At 53.1% G+C, this 17,993-nt stretch overlaps 1 protein-coding gene across 6 annotated transcripts in view; it reads right to left on the bottom strand.

Moving 5' to 3' along the window:
* Positions 1–17,993, bottom strand: part of Lzts1 (leucine zipper tumor suppressor 1) — a 50,409-nt gene that overhangs the window by 3,353 nt on the left and 29,063 nt on the right. For 2 of the 6 annotated variants that reach the window (XM_010624640.2, XM_010624633.2), the window contains 3 exons: positions 9,602–9,693; positions 4,923–5,390; positions 2,275–3,084 (listed from right to left, as the gene is read on the bottom strand). In XM_010624640.2, the coding sequence (XP_010622942.1) occupies positions 2,275–3,084; positions 4,923–5,267 (1,155 nt within the window). In that variant the 5' untranslated portion in view covers positions 5,268–5,390; positions 9,602–9,693. Of the gene's footprint in view, positions 1–2,274; positions 3,085–4,922; positions 5,391–9,601; positions 9,694–13,193; positions 15,020–15,042; positions 15,064–17,993 lie in introns of those variants that run through there. The other 4 variants (XM_010624690.2, XM_010624699.2, XM_010624664.3 and 1 more) reach the window with 3 other exon arrangements.

Here is a 17,993-nt window from a genome sequence, read left to right on the forward strand (position 1 = left end):
GGAGCCCTGGCCATGGTGCCCAAGCACGCTGGTCTGGGAAACCGTGAAGGCCAGGAAAGCTCCTCTGAGGCTCACTTTCGCCCGCATCTGTTTCTCCATGTGCCCACCGCGCCCCGACGTAGTCCTCATCCCCTCTCTGCTGGGGTCAGGCTGTCTCACGCAGTCCTAGTGGCACACCTGCCAGTGCTGCCCTGTTGCCTTCCTCCCTGCCTCCTCACCACTTGCACACCTGCTGCCCACAGGAGTCTGGCTAGGAGCAGGGAGGAAGAGCAAAGCCGCTGACTCAGAGCCACGCATCTCCATGGTCCTGGCCCCTCAGGGGCATGAGTGATTCGACAGAAGACCAAGGCCAATCAGGCCGGCTGAGGCCCAAAAGTCATGGACCAGCACCTGGGACCTGAGCAGGGACTCCCGGAATAAGACTGGAGGCCTCCCTTGAATTTCCTCTCCCCTCTGTTCCCAGCGAGACGTTGCACGGACTGCAGGACACTTGGCCCCAACCACCATGCAGGGCTGGCCTGAGAGTCTTTCCAAGGCCAGGCGTTGTCATTCAGACTGTGAATGTCACCCGAGGCCCATGTTAAAGGCCTGGTCCCTGGGGTCATGGACAGTGTGTCCTCAAAGGGCACCGGGGGACCCTGGCCTCCTCCTCACTCTCTTTTGCTTCCTGGCCATGTCATGAGCAGATTTGCTTTGTCCCACACTCTTGCCATGTTGTGTTCCCTCATCAGAGCCCCAAATCCAGTGGGCCAATAGATCATGGACTGGAACCTCCAAGACTGTAAGCCAATCGACCTTTTCTCTTAATAAGTAGATCTTCTCAGGTATTTTGTTACAGTGACAGAAAGCTAACACCACAACTGCATCTGTTTCATGGAGGGAACAGCAGAGTCACAGTGGAGGCATGGGTAGACTTTGAATCCTAGCTCCACTATTTAAGATCTGGGTGATCCTGAATACATCACGACAGTGGTAATATGGTGGGGGTAGTGATTGAACATGTGAATGCTGGGCCCACACTGTTAGGATCAAATCCTGACTCTGATCTCAATACATAGCAGACATTGGGCAAATCCCTTACCCACTCTGAGTCTCCCTGTCCTTAATTGTGAATTTAGGAATGAGAATAATGCCTACTTCATAGTGTGGCTGCAAGGATTCCATGAACTTGGCACTTGACAAATTATCTACAAATTATTAGGACAGTTTTATAACATATTTTGTTTCATATATTTTAAAACAATTATTGTATTGTTTTACCAATACTAGCCTGGACAGGTTGGGAACAAGGCCACAGCAACATGTAACTTAGCTCCAGATTGGACAAGGAGGACAGATGCTCTAAGATGCCCTGAAGTGGCTGAGAAACAAGAGCTGGGGTGGGGTCTGCTGTGACCACACAGGTGGGGAAGAGGGCAGATACTGCCCCTGAGGCGGTCCTGTTCCTGGGACAGCTGGCCAGCATGCAGACGACTCTCCCTTCTCACCCGGCCACAGAAAGGATGCTTTCTTCTCCCTGTCCACCACCGCAAACACTTGTCACCTCTTTCCAGGACAGTGACAGGAGGCTCCAGGGATATCAGGGTTGGTCACCCCTCTGGGGCCTGGTGCTGCTCTAAGCAGACCCAGTGACCCTGGCCTTTCTGCAGTGGGACACTCAGGTGAACAACAGCGCACCCTTACCAGCCCTCCTGGCCCCTTGGGGGCCACTCTGGCTCTCCAAATGGGACCGGTCGAGACACCTCATTCCAAAGCATGTCTGAGTGCGCACGTGCGCGTGTGTGTCTGTGCTTCCTCTCTTGTTCCCCTCTCAGCTGAGCAGAAAATCCACTCACACTTTCACAAGCGGGGCCACTCTACCACTGGGATTTGCCCCTGAACTCTCAGGAATCGGGTGGGGTCCCTTCCCTCATAAACAGTAAGCCAACCTACGTTCTCCTTAGCCCTGATAAAGGCACAGCAGTGGCTCTTCTGAGCCCCCAGTGAGCAGCACACAAATTGAGGTATCTGCTCGTTCGCCCAGCTGGACCTCAGATGCCTTGGCTCCAGTTCTTCAGTCAGTGGCCTGGCTGGTAAACTCAGTTCTGGGGTCCCAGGGGGTGCCGGGGGAGGCAGAAACCCAGAGCTAAGTGCACCCATCTCAGTCTGCCAGGGAGCCCCTTGTTTGGGTCGTGAAGCCCCATGTGCATGGGTAGCTTGAGCTGACACCCTCTGAGGGGAGGGGACCGGCGCCACATGCCTGGTTACCACACACTGAACCACGCACTGCCTCACCTCCCACTGGGTCTCCTCCAGGGCCGGGGCAAAGCTGGTCTTCTCCCGCTCATAGGACCGCAGCTTGGTCTCCAGCAGGTCCTGTTCCTTCATGAGGCTCTCGAGCTCTTGACGCAGCTGTCGCTTTTCCTGCTGCAGCTGGAGCACCTGCAGGTGCAGGATCTGCTGCGTGCGCTGGCTCTTCTGCGACGCTGCCTGCTTCGGCTTCCCGCCACCGCCCTTGGGCTCCGGGCCGTCCAGCTCATCCCTGCTGTGCCGCGCCCGCTCCTCAAAGGCCTGGCTGGAGGCGAACTCCTTCTCCTCGAAGCTCCGCTGCAGCGTCTGCAGCTCGCCCTCCCTCTGCCGCAGCTTCTGCTCCAGCTCCTGGACGGCACACTCGGCCGTGGAGATGGGGGAGCGCACGCACGAGGCGCCCTTCTCTGCCTTGCCCGCATGCGCCAGCTTGCTGCCCCCATCAGAGAACGACAGGGCCTTCAGGCTGGTCATGTTGCTGTCCTGCAGGAGGATGCCCTGCGTGATGTTGTGAGCTGAGCCCCCGAAACGGCTGGAGGGCCCCACGGGTGTGACCAGCGGGTCCAACTGGTAGCTGCTGCTGGTGCTGTGTGTGGGCAGGCTGGACATGGAGTTGCGGCCAGAGTCAGACAATGCCCCGGAGCACAGGCCTGGCTTTGCCTCCAGATCCTTGGGCTTGTCCGGAGGGGCTGCGTGCAGCTGGTGGCTGGCACTCTCCGGGGAAGAGTGCAGAACGGCTCCTGACCGCGGCAGCACCGGCTTGAAGGCTGTGGGCCTCACCGGGCCCTTCTCTGAGCCCTGGGGAGGTAAAGAACCATACTGATCCAGGGGCAGCCCCACTGTCCCTGGTATGTGTGCCAGCCTGAGCCCAGAGCCCACGTGGCAGCCTTCCCGCTCAGCAGCCTTGGCATAGCTTGCCCTCCTAGAGAGCGCCTGCTGTACCGGGAGGATGGCCCAAATGGCGGCTGGGGCACTGTGCCAGCTCATGCCAATCTCCCGAGGTGGCAAACCCAACCTAGGTTCACAGGCTGAGAGGGCTCTGCAGTATGTCTGTGTGGTAAGGGAAGGGCTTAAGCCTTGCTGCATATCAGTCCTTTTGTCTCTGTCACGGCCTCTTCCACCAAGCCTGGAGCCAGGAAGCTAAACATGGCTTCCTCCCAGAGTTCGAGGTGCACCAGAAATAACCACTCTTTTGTATGTGTGTGTGGAACTAGGAATTGAACCAGGGCCATCACTCTGATCTACATCCCCAGCCCTTTTTATTTATTTATTATTTATTTTTGAGACAGGGTCTTGCTAAGTTACCCAGGCTGGGATTGAACTTGGAATCCTCCTGTCTCAGCCTCCCAGAGTGCTATAATTACATATGCATGTCACCATGCCCAGCTAACCGTTCTTTTGTAAACTTGTAATTTCCACTGTTAAGGCACTCTGCAATTTACAAACCCTTTCTTGGGAAGCTGGAAGCTTGTGCCTATGGTGGTGTGTGCCTGTTATCCTAGCACTTGGGAGGCCCAGGCAGGAGGTTCATGAGTTAGAGCCTAGTGTAGACTACAAAGCAAGACACTGTCCCTCTAAAATCCAAAAATTTTAAAAGAAAAATCAAAAGCAAAAGCTGGAAGCTCTGCGCAAACACAGCAGGCTCTTTTCTGATACAAGTTAAAGATTCCTAATCCAAAAATCCCAAATCTAAAATGTTCCAAAGTCCAAAACTTTTTTGAGCTCTGACATGATGCCACACGTGGAAAATTTCACACTATGAAATTTTGTTTTGTGCACAAACTATTAAATACGTTGCATTGGGCTGGGGATTTAGCTCAGTGGTTCCATCACCTACCTTGCAAGCGCAAGATCCCGAATTCAACCCCCATACCAAAAAAAAAAAAAAAGTTGCATAAATGCATAAAATTATCTCTGGGCTGTGTGATGAGGTGTAAATGAAACATACATGAACTTCCTGTTTAGCCTTGGATCCTAATCTCAAGATAACTCATTATGCATAGGTAAATATTCCAAAATCCAGCCAAGCAGGGTGGCACAGGCATCTGGATACTAAGAAGGCTGAAGCAGGAGGGTTGCAAATTCGAGCCCAGACCTGGGCAACTTAATGAGACCTTGCTTGTCTCAAAAATATAAAGGGATGAAGATGTAGTAGTAGCTCACTGGTAGTACACCCAGTGCCACACAGAAACACATCCAGATCCCAAATTCAAAACAATCTGAATTCTGGTCCAAAGCATTTGGGATAAAGGATCCTCAACCTGCCCATCAAAATCTAGGCTCCTTCTCACAGGATGGGATGTGGGGACTGAACAGGAACACTGTTTTCATGTCCCCTGGTGGAACTCACGAGTACCTCAGCTGACTTACAAGGTTGGATTTCTGAGCACCCGGACTTTGGACTCTTTTTCTGCACCCTTGATGATGCTAACAAAATCCCAGCCCTTCTTCAGCCAAAGCCACCTCCGGGCCTGGATGGAACGAAGAGTTACAGCACCCCAGCAGCAAACAAGCACTCACCACAGGAAGTATCTGTGGGCAGAGGCTAACTCCTCTTAAACACTCAGGTCACCCCTTTCCAGGCTCCCCTCCTGCCCTTTCCTGCCCACCCGCCCTGGCCAGAGCTGCCGACTCACCATGTCCAGCTGGTTGGAGAAGGGCATGAGCTTGGGTGGAGTAGATGGGTCAAAGTCCACCCCAGCCGGGCCCCCTAAGTCCCCACTGGACAGTGCTGTGTAGTCTGGGCGGTGGGAGCCCCGTGCCTTCTGGCTGACCTTGATGTAGAAAAAGTCTTCGCTCTTGCCCATTTTGGAGCTGGACTTGCCGTGACCAGACTCCTGGGAGAAGCCGAACCTCAGCAGCCCATCTGAGTATCGGTTGAGCTTCTTGAGGTGGGAGGACTTGCGCAGCTTGTACTGCGAGGCCCGGCAGTGCTTGCTGTGGAAGCCGTGGCCGGAGATGAGGCTGCTGACACTGCCCATGGTGACAACACAGGGACCAAGGGGCTGGGGCCGGGGGTGGCTGTCGAAGCGAGGAGCAGATCTGGCTTTGCAAGAGGACTGAGGTCATAGCAAATCCCTCACAGAGTGCGGACAGCCATAGACCTGGAAGGAGGCAGACGACAGAAGTCAGCCTGGGCAGAGCAGGCTCTGCGTGGTCCAAACAGTGACTTCCAGAGAGTTACTCTGACTGCTGGGCCCAGACCTGCACCGCTGTTGCCCAGCCCCCATTCCGTCTATGCCACCAAGTGCCTGCCTGGGGGTAGCCGCCATTCCATGCCCTGGACATCTGAGATCCGCACATCCACACATCAACGTGGCCTGTACCAGAGGATACGGAGCATGGTGGGTAGGCGAGAATTCTGCAAGGTGCTAGTTTGGTCCAGTGAGTGCTGTGCTTTGGGTGTGTCCCTGGAATTGAGTTCTCAAAGTCAGTATGTTAATGGTATTTGGAGGGGAAGCATTAGAAGTTCATTAGGATTAGGTGAGGCCATGAGAGAAGGGAGGCTTTATAAGAAGAGGAAGGTCACCTTTACCACCTCTGGAGGCTGCAGAGTTCCCCACCAACAAGACCTTACCAGAGGTGGCTGCCCGATCTTACAAGTTCCAGTCTTCAGAACTGTGAGCCCAATAAACCTGTCTTGTTTATAAATTACACAGCCTGGGGTAGATATCCTGTTAGAGCAACAGAAAACAGATTCAGACAAGGAGTGTGAGGATGGCTTTTGAAGAGATCAAGAAAATGAGAGAGGTGGGGTGGAAAGAGACAAGCCACACAGGAATCCAGGAGACCGAGCTCACCAGGAGAAGCTCAAGTCCCCAACCTTGAGTCGCTGAGGTGGAGCACGCTTGGCTATGTGACAGCAGCCCAAGGACCAGCGAGGCTGGAGAAGGTTAGCAAGACAGGTGGAGAAACAGCAGTCAGGAAGGCAGCATGTACCTGGATGGCTGCAAGGGCTTTGGCTCAACTGGCCGAGAAGAAGAGTCCAGCTTGTTCTGAGCAGTTGAAAATTCCATCAGACACACAGGGTTAGGCATATGGGGCAGTTTTCTCTGGCTGCAGGGTGGGATAGAGGCTGCTGAGGGGCTGAGGTGGAACTGGTGGGCCAGTTACGGAAGTGACTAATATACCACCTTCCTTGGCAAGGCTGGTAGCTGTGGATTAAATTTTAGACGCAATTGTCATATAGATTTGCTAAAGGATTGGATGTAAAGCAGTAGAAATTAAGAATGTCTCTAAAAATAGAACAATTAAAGAAAAAAGAAAAGCAAAAAAGACAAATGTTTTGATGTCAGCAATCGGAAGCAAAAAGAAGCCATTCACTGAGGTATGAATGGCCAAAAACGGAGCTGGTGTAGGGCAAGGAGAGATGGAGAGCGGGGGTTGGGATTGATTGAAGGCATCAAGTTTGCAAAGCCTACTGGGTGTCCAAGGAGTGACGGGGAGTAGGCAGTAGGGAGGGGGGGAGGCACTGGGGCTGCAGATCTACACGTGAAGGACACCAGTCTGCAGAAGCCAGCTGGGAGATGAGACGCTGTCACTAAGAAGCAAGTGCAGAAAGGAGAAGCCGGAGCACCAGGACCAGGACCGTCTGAGCAGCAAGTCCAGGAAGCCAGAAAGGTGAGAGAGGATGGGAAAGGAGAAACAACCCGCTCCGATGGAGGTCACCGGCTCCCTTGACAAGAGCAGTTTTGGTGGAGTGGTGGGGAGAAAGGCTGTGTTGGAGAGGGTTCAGGAGGGGAGGGGAAGCGACTGTGGACTGACTGTCGAGAAGCACAAGATCACGTTGGTCTGGATTCCCAGTCACACCACTGCCGGCTGTGCCGTGGGAGGTAAGATATTTGACATCTTCCACTTCCAGTTTTGCAAACTGATTCTAGAGCACTTGACAATTTGTAGAAAACAGGGTCTCCTTCTCTGGGCTGTGCTTAAGCACTAACAATCACCTTGTCAGTCGCAGGCAGGAGTAAGTCGGGAAGTCAACACCACACATATGAGGGTCGGGTTGAGGAGACTACACACAGATTGCACCCATGCTTTCCACAGCTAGGAGGGTGTGTGTGCGTCAGATAGAGGAGGGAGAGATTTCCCAGTCACAAAACCGGTGGCCCAAAGGGAAACCAACTACCAATTCAAAAAATAATAGGAGATGCAGAAGGAACTGGGTGTTGTCTGTTCTTCCCTAAATTATCCAGTAGAATTTAAAGAGATCAAAGAAGACCCGGAGCTGGGGGCGGGGGTCCTGGGGAGCAGCACTGATGGTAAAGCTGAAACAGTCAGAGCCTCTTAGACTGTCACCTCCCGGATCCAAACTTGCTTTGTCACCCTGGAGAATAAAGAGACTATGTTATGAATAAGAGTGATCTCTATTCCATTTGTAAAAGCATGATACAACCCCACTTCATGGTGTAAGTTTAATTATGTTTTTGAGTGTGTGAAAAGCTTTCATTAAATGTCCTCTTAGACTCAAGGAAACATAGTAAAGCCTGCCCCACAGAATCACTAGGAGAAACGTGTGTAACACCACTGTACGATGAGGGCTCTGCTAATTTACTGAATGCTTAACAGACAGCAGGCACTCAGGAAGTGCTAGGCGTTTTTGTTGGCATCTAGTTTTGCTTTTTTCATGGTACCAGGGATAGAACCAAAGGCCTTCACCTTGACCTACGTTCCCAGCCCTTTTTAAATTTTGAGACAGGTTCTTGTTAAGTCACTAAGTTGCCCAGCTGGACTCCGCGTGTTCTTCCTGGTTCAGCCTCCCAGACTGCTGGGATTACAGGAGCGTGTCCCCTTGCCCAGCAGATATCTATTTTTGGGGTTTGTTTTTTTTTTACCATGATCAGCATCCTTGCCATTATTCTCATTTCTATGGTATCTTCAATCCCACAGTGCATTTTCCAGAACCAGTTCTCTGTGCCAAAGCAACTTTCCAGCATCCAATCCCTACACTGCACTTGCTGGGAGCACAGGGCTCCTCTGCCAACCCAAGAGTGGGCACAGACAAATGTGCCTTTCCTCCATCCAGGGCACCGATCACTGGCTCACTGAGGTCCGAGAAGGTGAAATTACACCTCAGGAGCAGCTACTGGCAAAAAGCCTCTTCTGTCCTCTCTTCATTGTACCACTGGGGCAAGGGGCTTCCTCCCATTTGCCCTCCATTTCTGAACACGACCATGCAGAGGCCAGGCCCCTGGCTATGGCGCCAGCCTGACCTTGTTGTAAAAATCAACTTCTCTGAGTTTTTTTTTCATTGCACAATGGAAACGTCTGGTCGTAAACTGGAGCAGGAAGAAGATGAAACACCCAAACTGAAGTAAAGTGGGATGGTCAGCCAGGCTGCATGCTCTCCGATGTATGGGTAACAAACAGAAGGGCAGACATGCGTGGCACCTGCCCGGAGCCTGTGACACAGATGAGGTGAACCTGCACTACCGGGCAGACACTCTTACAGCCTGGGTCTGAGATGCTCCCCAAACTCCTGTGCTGAAGGCTTGCCCCCAAGTGGGTGGTGCTGTTGGAGGGGGTGGGGAGGTGGGGACCTCAGGTGGTGGAGCCTGGTTTGAGAAGTGGGTCACTTTGTGCTTGTTCCCCCCCATCTCTCTCTCTCTCTCTCTCTCTCTCTCTCTCTCTCTCTCTCTGCTTCCTGGTCACCATGAGCCTTTGCCCTGACACCATGACTGCTTTGCTGTAGACCCCCAATCCCTCAGGCCAAGCGTCCATGGACAGTGGACCAAAACTAGCCTTTCCTCCTTTAAGTTGACTTCCTCAGGTATTTTGTCACGGCAAGAAAAAGCTGCCTGGCTCACATGCTAAGTGAATCTGTTCACGGCTCTGTGGCTTAGCCGCCATCTCCTCTCACGTGACCTAAGAGAAACTCCAAAGGTGCCTTTCCCCACTTGTTCATCACACACACCTGAATGTCCAGGCCATGGTGCCTCGATGAAAAGCCCGGAGGTCTCGCATAGCTCTGAGCATTACACAGACACCTGCGCATTCTGGGAGCCTGAGCAAGTGGGGCTTGATCCCTGGGTCTTGCTCACTGCTCCGACTTCAGCTTGCAACCCTTCCTCACTCCCGTGTCCATGGCAGCCACACTAGTTGATGCACAGAGCCCTTCCCCACCCACCTAGAGCTTCCAAACCTGCTGCTGCCCTGCCTCTTCCTTCAGCTCTTCCTCACCCTTACATCTCACCTCCAGCCTCACCTCCCTGAGCAAGGAAGCTTTCCCTGGATACCACAGAAACATTCAAGCTCCTCCACTCATTTCTATTACACCAATCTGGTTTTTTCCTATAATCCACTTGCCTTAACTTACCACACTCTTGTTTTTAAAGGAGACTGTTTATTGTGTGTTATCTCCACTGGAATATGAGCTTGGCGACAGTAAAGACTGTGCCTCTGTAGCTCCTAAAACAAAAAACAAGGAAGACAAGACGCCAACTCAGAGGGATCCAATGCTATGGTCCCATTCAACTTACCAGTGAGCAACACGGGATTTGAACCCAGACCTGAATGCTACACTCTTTGTCTTCCAGCACGCTGCTGGGGATGGCAGGTAGTTGTCTGGGTTCCTGTCCCAGAGAGCAAAGCAAGTCTCCAGGATTGGAGAAATCAAAATCTGCTGCCCCATCACTGCATTTCCTTTGTGACAAATCCCAGCAATGTTTTGGGGTTCCATAAGAGCCAGCATGCACCTGAGTATCAGTGTGAGGGATTCACCTTACACTACGGCTGTGCCGGGAGCTCAAGGGTTGGGAGAGCCATGACAAAGGTGATGAGAGGAAAGGAGAGGAAGGAGGAGAGGCGTGGCCAAAGGACGGCCACCTCTGGTCCCCTGGAGAGCATTCCTGTCTCTAACCCCAGATACCTGCGAGCCACCCCCAAGTCTTGACACGCAGAGATGCTATGTGGTTGCCCCAGGATTCACCGAAGCTAAGCTTTAAGTGTCAAGACTTGTTCACAGTGAACTCGCAGAAAGCACTGAAGAAAGCTTGGCTGCAGCTCAACCTGGCTCCCAAGCCTAAATCTTCTCTCTCACCCACCCCGCCCAACTGCCGTCTCTGTCCCTTGCAAAGATGGGGTGAAGGGGACACACCTTAATTCCTGGGAAGCCAATCCCCATGGGCCAGGAGTAAAGCCAGCCACTGTGCAGGTCTTGGAGATTCAGAGCCGAGGTAGAGGGGAAGGGAAGGCGCAAGGGGCCTCACACCCAGGGCAGCAGAGCAGCCACTGCCTGGGCTCCTACGTTTTTTCCCAGGCCCGCCCTGCACTGGATAAGCCACTTCTTCCCTAGGACCATCCCTAGGGAGGCCATCACTGTTGAGAGGCTCCTGCTCCCACCCCCTGAGGTAGGAACCTGGGCAGGACACCAGCCCCTCACCGTCCATTCTGCACTTCCCTTCCCAAAAGAAACCAGGGCTCAGATCCACATCAACACCTTCCTCTCTTCACCCCTTCCATAGGTGGAAGGAGAGGCATGGAGCCGAAAACCGGTCTGTCTGGAACAAGCTCACAATCCACTCTGAGTTCTGGGATCACAGGGGCGACCGAGCGGCACTGGACAGAGAGGACATAAAACCTGACCTCTCCTTGCCCTGGCACAGCCCCAAGTCTCCCCTGGGCTATTTCCAATGGTGACAGGGGTTCCTTTCAGGGTTGGTGAGAGCACCTGAGAACTGAATGAGACAGATGCACCCGCTCCTCAGAGGAATGCAACCCTCCAACATTTTGGCTATGACCCCTGAGGGTTCCTGGCCCTGATGCCTGCCCCTCCACTGACCGAGTTTGAGTAACATGAACATGTCTTGCTCCGGGGGATCCAAGACGGACTTTGGGAAGGGACAGAGAGCTTGGTCTGAGGTTTAAGTGACTCCCTGCTTCTGCTAGGGTCTGGAGAGATGGCAGAGAGGACAGGAAGTGGAAGCAAAGCCAACGAGGGGCGTGGCCTCAGGCCCCAGCCCTCCTACTCTCACTCGAGGTGCAGCTCCCAAGACCGGGGCAGCTTTAAGACCAGCATCAAATGGGGTCCCCAGGCGGTCACACTGGAAGGCCACCCAGCCAGGTGGACAGGGACCAGGGCAGAGTGACTCTTCTTGGTTTCCCCAGGGCCCAGCACTCCAATACTACACTGTTCTTCTGGTGTTTACTTTAAAATTTTAAAATTTACTTTAATTTTAGTATTGGGGCTTGAACCCAATACTGGCACTGAGCTATGTCCCTATCCCTTTTTCTTTTTTTTTTTGGTACTAGGGATTGGACTTGGGACTTGCACTTGCGAGGCAGGTGGTGGAACCACTAAGGTAAATCCCTGGCCCTCTATTTTTTTATTTTGGGACAGTGCATTCCTAAGTTACACAGTTTGGTCTTGAGGTTGCTATCTCCCTGCCTCAGCCTCCCAGAGTTCCTGGAGAACACTGGTGCACACCACTCCCAGCTTGCAAAGGTTTTAAAGCTGAAAAACTTACAAACATAACCCAAGCACCCACACAGAATTGACAATTACAATATTGTGATCCTGGCTTCAGATATAAACATCTCAGAGGTGAAATCCCCATCCTCGGTTCCTTCCCAAGGCCCAGCGCAATTCCTCTCCCCCGGGAGAGAGGAACATTCTCATGAATTTGGTGGGAACATTTCGGGTCGCAAAACATATTTTAACATGCCCTATATGTAAATGGTATCGCATTTTATGCATCAGTCTACACTCGATTGCTTTACTCAATCTTATTTTACATTGGGGAGCCACTCACACGGACAGGGGCAGCACCATCCCGCCCTGCTCAGATCTTCCCATTGTGTTGCTAGACCTCTCCGGTCTAGGGTTACTTGTGCACATCCTGGAGAATTTCTCTAGGATTTATTTAGTTGGGATCTTAAAAGCTGTCTAGTTTTAAAGCCCTCTCCCCTACATCGAAGGCATCCAAGGAAGGTAAGGAGTGGGACAGAGACCCCGGGTCGCACTTCATCCTCCAGCCTGGACTGGAAGAAGCCAGGTAGTGTTGTCACTCCCGAGAGCAGAGGGGGAACCTCTTGGGGAGTGGGGCAGGTGGTGGTGAAGGGGCTCTGGCTGTGCAGAAAGGTTGGCCTGCTGCAGGTGACAGAGGAGTTCCCTGCTCTGCAGCAGCCTAGGTGCAGGTGGCAGTATCTCTGTGGCACACTGGGCCATAACACAGGAGCCAGGTGGAGCTGTTGGCGTCCTCTGGCCAACTCCTTACAATACAGGGGCTGCGCCGGGGTCCAGAGTGGGGAAAGGACTTACTCAGGCCACAGCTCAAAGTCCAAGCTGGCAACCAGCATTCCATGTGGCTACCAGTAAGACAGGGCTAGCTGGGGTCCATCCCGGACAGGGATGAGGGAGCACTACCTGCTGTAGTGCCCTGTGGGCCCCCATGTGGGAGGGGGCCTGGGTGCGCGGCTGTCTAATACAAATGGGATACATTCCTTTGGGCTCATGGTGCTGCTCCAATCAGAGAAGACTCTCTTGGAGCTTCAGGGACCCTAGAAGGCAGAGGAAACTGCTGCAGGTAGCCCAGACTAAGAGAGCTGTCCCACCTCCAGGAATGGCTGGTTGCTGCTGGGAAGGGACAGGGCTCTGTTGCAGCTCCTTTGCTTCTGGGTGGCCTGGCTAGGCCAGGAGAGCTTCTAATCTTGGCCATGGGTCACACTTAGCCTCTCTACTCAGTTCTATCTGTGGAACTTGGAAGACTTCATCTTCACCACTACCCATGTACATGGTCTCTCAGGCAGACCAGGGAAAAACATCAAACCCAGTTCTCAGGAGGGTAGGACTCTCATGAGCTTGAATCTAGTCCTGCATCCTCAGCTTCCTCTCTGTGGGATGCAGCAGCCCACTACCCAGCTTGACTCTATTCTCCCAATTCTGAGCTGATGACAGGAAGCTCGCTCACCCATGGTGACGTCCTCATGCTCAGCTCACCTGACCTTGCAGATAGGTCTTACATAGTGATGGTTCATCTCCTCAATTATCTTTCATCTTCCTGGAAGGGAGAGATACAGCTAAGGCTTCTTCGTGTTACACACACCATTGAGCACAGTGCTAAACACATATTAGATGCTCAATAAGTGTTCTTAATATCTCAGCTCCCAGGGAAGCATAGGGTTTATTGACCTAGGTCCCAGATGGGAAAGTAAGGCGTCGGGGAGGACGTGCAACTTAACTTGGAGCCTCACGACACGCATGTATTGAAGCCAAGCTGACAAAATTAAAAATCCAAATCTGGTTTCCAACCACACTTTTGTGACTTGAGACTTCTGAGTCAATGGGTTACTTGGGAGAGACGTAAATGTTCCCTCTCCCCCAACAAGCAATCCGATGAAAAGATTCTGAGCAAGACGAAGAAATGTGAGCAGGGTCTCTGCTTCCGAGGATGTGCCCGAGAGACAGGACAGGTACAGGCACTGAAATAAACAGAGTGTAAACAGCAGCACTAACTCGGCAGGAAGCACAGGATGCTCAGAAATTTGTCTGGCTGAATTTGTCCTCTGTATCCCCAGCAGCTGAGTGGCTTTATACTGTTTCTTTCACAGAGAAGGAGGCGAAAGTTCTTGCGATGTCCTCTGCTCCATCTCTGACACTCTGGCAGGAGGAGCTACTTAGCATTACCTATTGTGACTCTTCCTGCTGCCCTCTCCTCCTGTTGTTCTGCCCAGGAGCCTCACAGCCGGTAGGGGAGGGGGCGCTGGGCTGGGCTGGAGTCAGGGAACAGAAGGAGTTAATTCTGGTTCTACCCCACTCCAGCTCTGGGACTGTCATTTCCCTTTCTGAGCCAGTTACCATGGGGAGGTTGAAGTCCCCACAAGGTATTGCAGACAGCTAAGTTAGTTAGAAATTATGGTCAAGGCTGTGTTCTCAGTATAGAAAACAAGTGAGGCACAATCACTGAAGGTTAACTTTCAAAAGAGAGATATTATTACACCCACATACTTCCCCTAGGGAGGAATAGCAGTGATTGATATTCTAAATCGATCTCAGTCACCTTAACTGGGGACCCAACCGTCCCTAGCTAGCCCACTCCTTCGACCCCATTTCAACATTACCCAGGTGATGTACTCATAATCTTACTGGTTGATTGTGATTTTGTCCCACCTCATGCTCACCTTGTGATTTTTCCATTGGATCTTACAGTTTTGTCCCGCTTTGTACCCACCCCCACCTCGTGACTCTGCCCCATAAAAACACCTTTGAGAAGCAAGGTAGGCGGGCAACTCACTTTCTGGTCCCCCTTCAGTCTCTCTTAGGCAGAAGCTATCTTTCTCCCAATGAATTTTTCCTACTCTTCACCTCCGTTGTTCAAAGTCATTCTTTGACTTTAGAGAAGATGAACCCGTGTTTCAGTATCCAGCAGGTTGGGAGTTATACTATTTCCCTTGCTTGGATTATTTTGCTTATCTGGACTACTTGGGGCCCTGTATCAAGGGAACCCCTGGGCACCCTGAGGGTGCTCATTTTCCCTGAATTATCACATCAGGCTCTCAACAAAGGGTCACAGGTTGAGAGGCTGGTTTTGTCACATAGCCTGATTCAACTTCTCAGCATCTCTACTTCCTCACATGCTAGATAAGCACAAGCAATACAACACACAGCCATTGTGGAGAGTCGATGAAATCAAAATGCCTGGCCAGGGTAAGGGCAGGACACGTGCACAAATGTCAACCAAGCCTGCTGAAACTGTAAAGTAGCTTGGAACGATGCCAGAACGTGATTTGCACACATCAAGTTAAAATAAAAGCACTCACCGGTCCACAGGTCTTTCAGGAACAAGCCCCCATCCCCACCCCACGCCCACCTCTCCAGGGCTCACAGGGCTGAGTTAATGGGGACCTTCTCCCCAGGCAGACCGGTCACAGGCTCCAGCAGGACAGCAGCTGGGCTCTGCAGGGATGTGAGAACAGCCCGAGGCGCCTGCCAGCTGGGGCTGGGGGCTCTGCTGCACCAGACTGGTGGGCGGGCCCCCAGCCAGCTCAGGCAGTGGTCTCTGTGGCTAAATGGGCCACGTGCCGGGGCTAATTGAGTCCCCTTTTAAAACTGCCCGCCCTGTACCCTCCCCCAGCCCAGCTTTGGCAGAATCAGCTTCCTTATCTGGAATTCCTCCCAGCGTTTGTGTTCCTTGTCCTTGACCCCTCTTCCCCTGTGCTGCTCTGGATGGGGGTCAGGGGGCCACGGCCGGCGGGGGCAGGGGTGAGCCTTTGAGCGGGTTAATCATCTCAGCCAGGTCTGCAAGCCTCGCTGGCGGCCGAAGGGCTCCGTGTGCAGAGCTCAGCACACATTTCCTGAGTGAATGGATGAACGGAGAGACAAGAACGGAAGAGGCCGGGATGGAGGAGCGTGGGCGGCGCAAGGAGAGGTTGAGGGTGCTGAGGCGCTAAAGGAGTTCAGGTTGCTGGGGGATGGGGAGCTGGGGCCCACGCTACGCCCAGTTAAGTTCGCTTGGATTCGCAGGAAAGGCAGAAAGTGAAAGGGCAATCGCTGGCAGGATGAGTCATTCCACCCCGCGAACAATCGGAAGCAATTCCAACTTCCCACTGCTCCGGGAAGAATCAAAAGCCACGCTGCCTGGCGGCCTTTGTGCGCGGGTTGTCAGCGCTCAGCTGCCGGCTGCGCCTTCCTCCTTACCGGTGGGCAGCTTGTGTTTTAGCGGCGCTGATTGACAGTTCTCCCCAGGAATAAAATTACCCACCAATGCCGACCTGCCCTTCCCCCTTCCAAAAATAAAGCCCCAGTTACTCCCAAAGCTCATGCAGATTGAACCTGCTGTGCGTGCAGGCGACGCCCACGTGTGATAGCAGAAGGCAGGTCATGCACATTCATGACTCGCGCTTGGGCCTTGTGAGCTGGGCAGCACTGAAGGGGCACGGGAGCTGCTTCTGAAGAACTGTGACTTAAACTGGGCAGGCGGTGTATGTCTGTGATCCCAGCACTCTGGGAGGCTGAGGAAGGAGGGTCCCAAGTTCCATGTGTAGCCTGGGCAACTGAGTGAGTGAGACCCTGACTCACAATAAAAAATAATTCTGAACTGGGACTGTACCTCGGTGTGAAGCTTCCTGGGTTCGATTGCCAGTAGCTCAGTAACAACAAACTGAGGGCTGGGGAATTAGCTCAGTGGTGCTGCTGCCTGCCTCTCAAGCGCAAGGTTCCAAGTTCGATCCCTGGTACCAAAAACAAACAAACAAAGAAAAAAAGATCCCCCCCCCAAATGACTCTGACCTTCCTTGAGGAAGCCGGTGAGAGCTTTAGAGGAAAGCTGGGCATCTAGCTGGACTCCTCATCCCACTGGACAAACAGAAGGAGCCCAGGAGCAGCTGGAGCTAGAATGTCGGGCCAGACGGTAGGTACCCTGCCAGCCAATCCCTTCCTGCCCTGGACCGAAGGCTAAGGGGGTACCTGCTGGAAGGGGAAACTGAGTCACAGCTGGGTCTGGGTGAAGAAGCACCAGAACCAACAGGGTCTCCGGCAGGATGAGAAAATGGGTTTTTGCTTACTTATCTATTTTATAGCTCCCTGAAGTATTCGGAGGCAAAGTCTGCTTCCTTTGGGGAAGACTTGTGAAACACAGGCCATGCCAGCCCCTTGGGGAAGGAGGGTGGTGACACACTGACAGCTGTAATGTGCCTGGGCCAGGGACCCAAAGTTGGCACCTATCTAGTTCATGTCTGGCAAATCAGACGCCCCTCCGCCGCTCCGCTCGGAGGGGACACATCTCCATTTCTGCGCGGATCTCTGACTCCGAGCGATGGCTCTGAGGCTGGTTCCCACTCCCCCAAATTCCGGCCCTTCATCCACCTGTCCCCAGGACTATACCTCCACCCTCTTTGGCACTGCTCACACAGAGGAAATACCTCAGGTGAGCCAACACACACTGCATTTCAACCTAACAGCCAGGTGCAGGAACATGGCAAGGGTGCCCACCACCTCGTGAACTGCACACCTTGAACACAGTGGCGCCAGGGGCCCATCAGTGGCACCATGGAAGCAGCCATCTCCTTATTCCCCAAGGAAGGTCTGCCTGGCTGGCAGGGTGAGGAGGCCACAGACATTGACAGGAGGAGAAAGAACCCAGTCCGCACTGTAAGAGGCCACAAAGGCCAAAGGCGCTGTGTGACTTGCACCAAGCCGCACAGCTGGGCCTACACCAGGCCCTGGAGGCTCCTCCAAGGCACTTCCCACTTCTGTCTTTCTTTAACAGTGCAGCAGGGTGGAGGAAGCACGCGGGTGAGAGGCTCCACTTTAAAAATACTAGATCAGACCAAAGGGGAAACCAAGGGCCCACCCTGCACCCCTGCAACCTGTGACTTCCCATGTTGACCCCAGCCGTGCATGTGGACTGCAGCCAGCTGACAGGGGGCATCTTTCCCTAAAATAGTCTGGGGAAAACTGGAGCTTGGAAGTGTGGCTGGTGCTAGGGTGTGGCCAGGGAGGGAGGGAGGGAGGGAGAAAGAAGCCGAAAGCTCTCTGCCACCTACAAGAGCCCAGGCAGAGCTCTGCTTTCTGCAGGGAAAAGCAAGCCACACTCCAGCAGTTGGGCAGAAGGCTGGGGTGGGGAAGGGTGGATGAAGATGCAAGTGCTGCCTGAGAAAAGCTCCGTGCTCCCATCCTCACTCTGCCTCATCCTCACAGCCTAGCTCCTCCTTCATATCCAGAGAGAGAGAGAGAGAGAGAGAGAGAGAGAGAGAGAGAGAGAAAGAGAGAG

Source organism: Fukomys damarensis, unplaced genomic scaffold (genome assembly GCF_012274545.1).
Source record: "Fukomys damarensis isolate Sample0158 unplaced genomic scaffold, DMR_v1.0_HiC HiC_scaffold_18, whole genome shotgun sequence".
Taxonomy (NCBI): domain Eukaryota; kingdom Metazoa; phylum Chordata; class Mammalia; order Rodentia; family Bathyergidae; genus Fukomys; species Fukomys damarensis.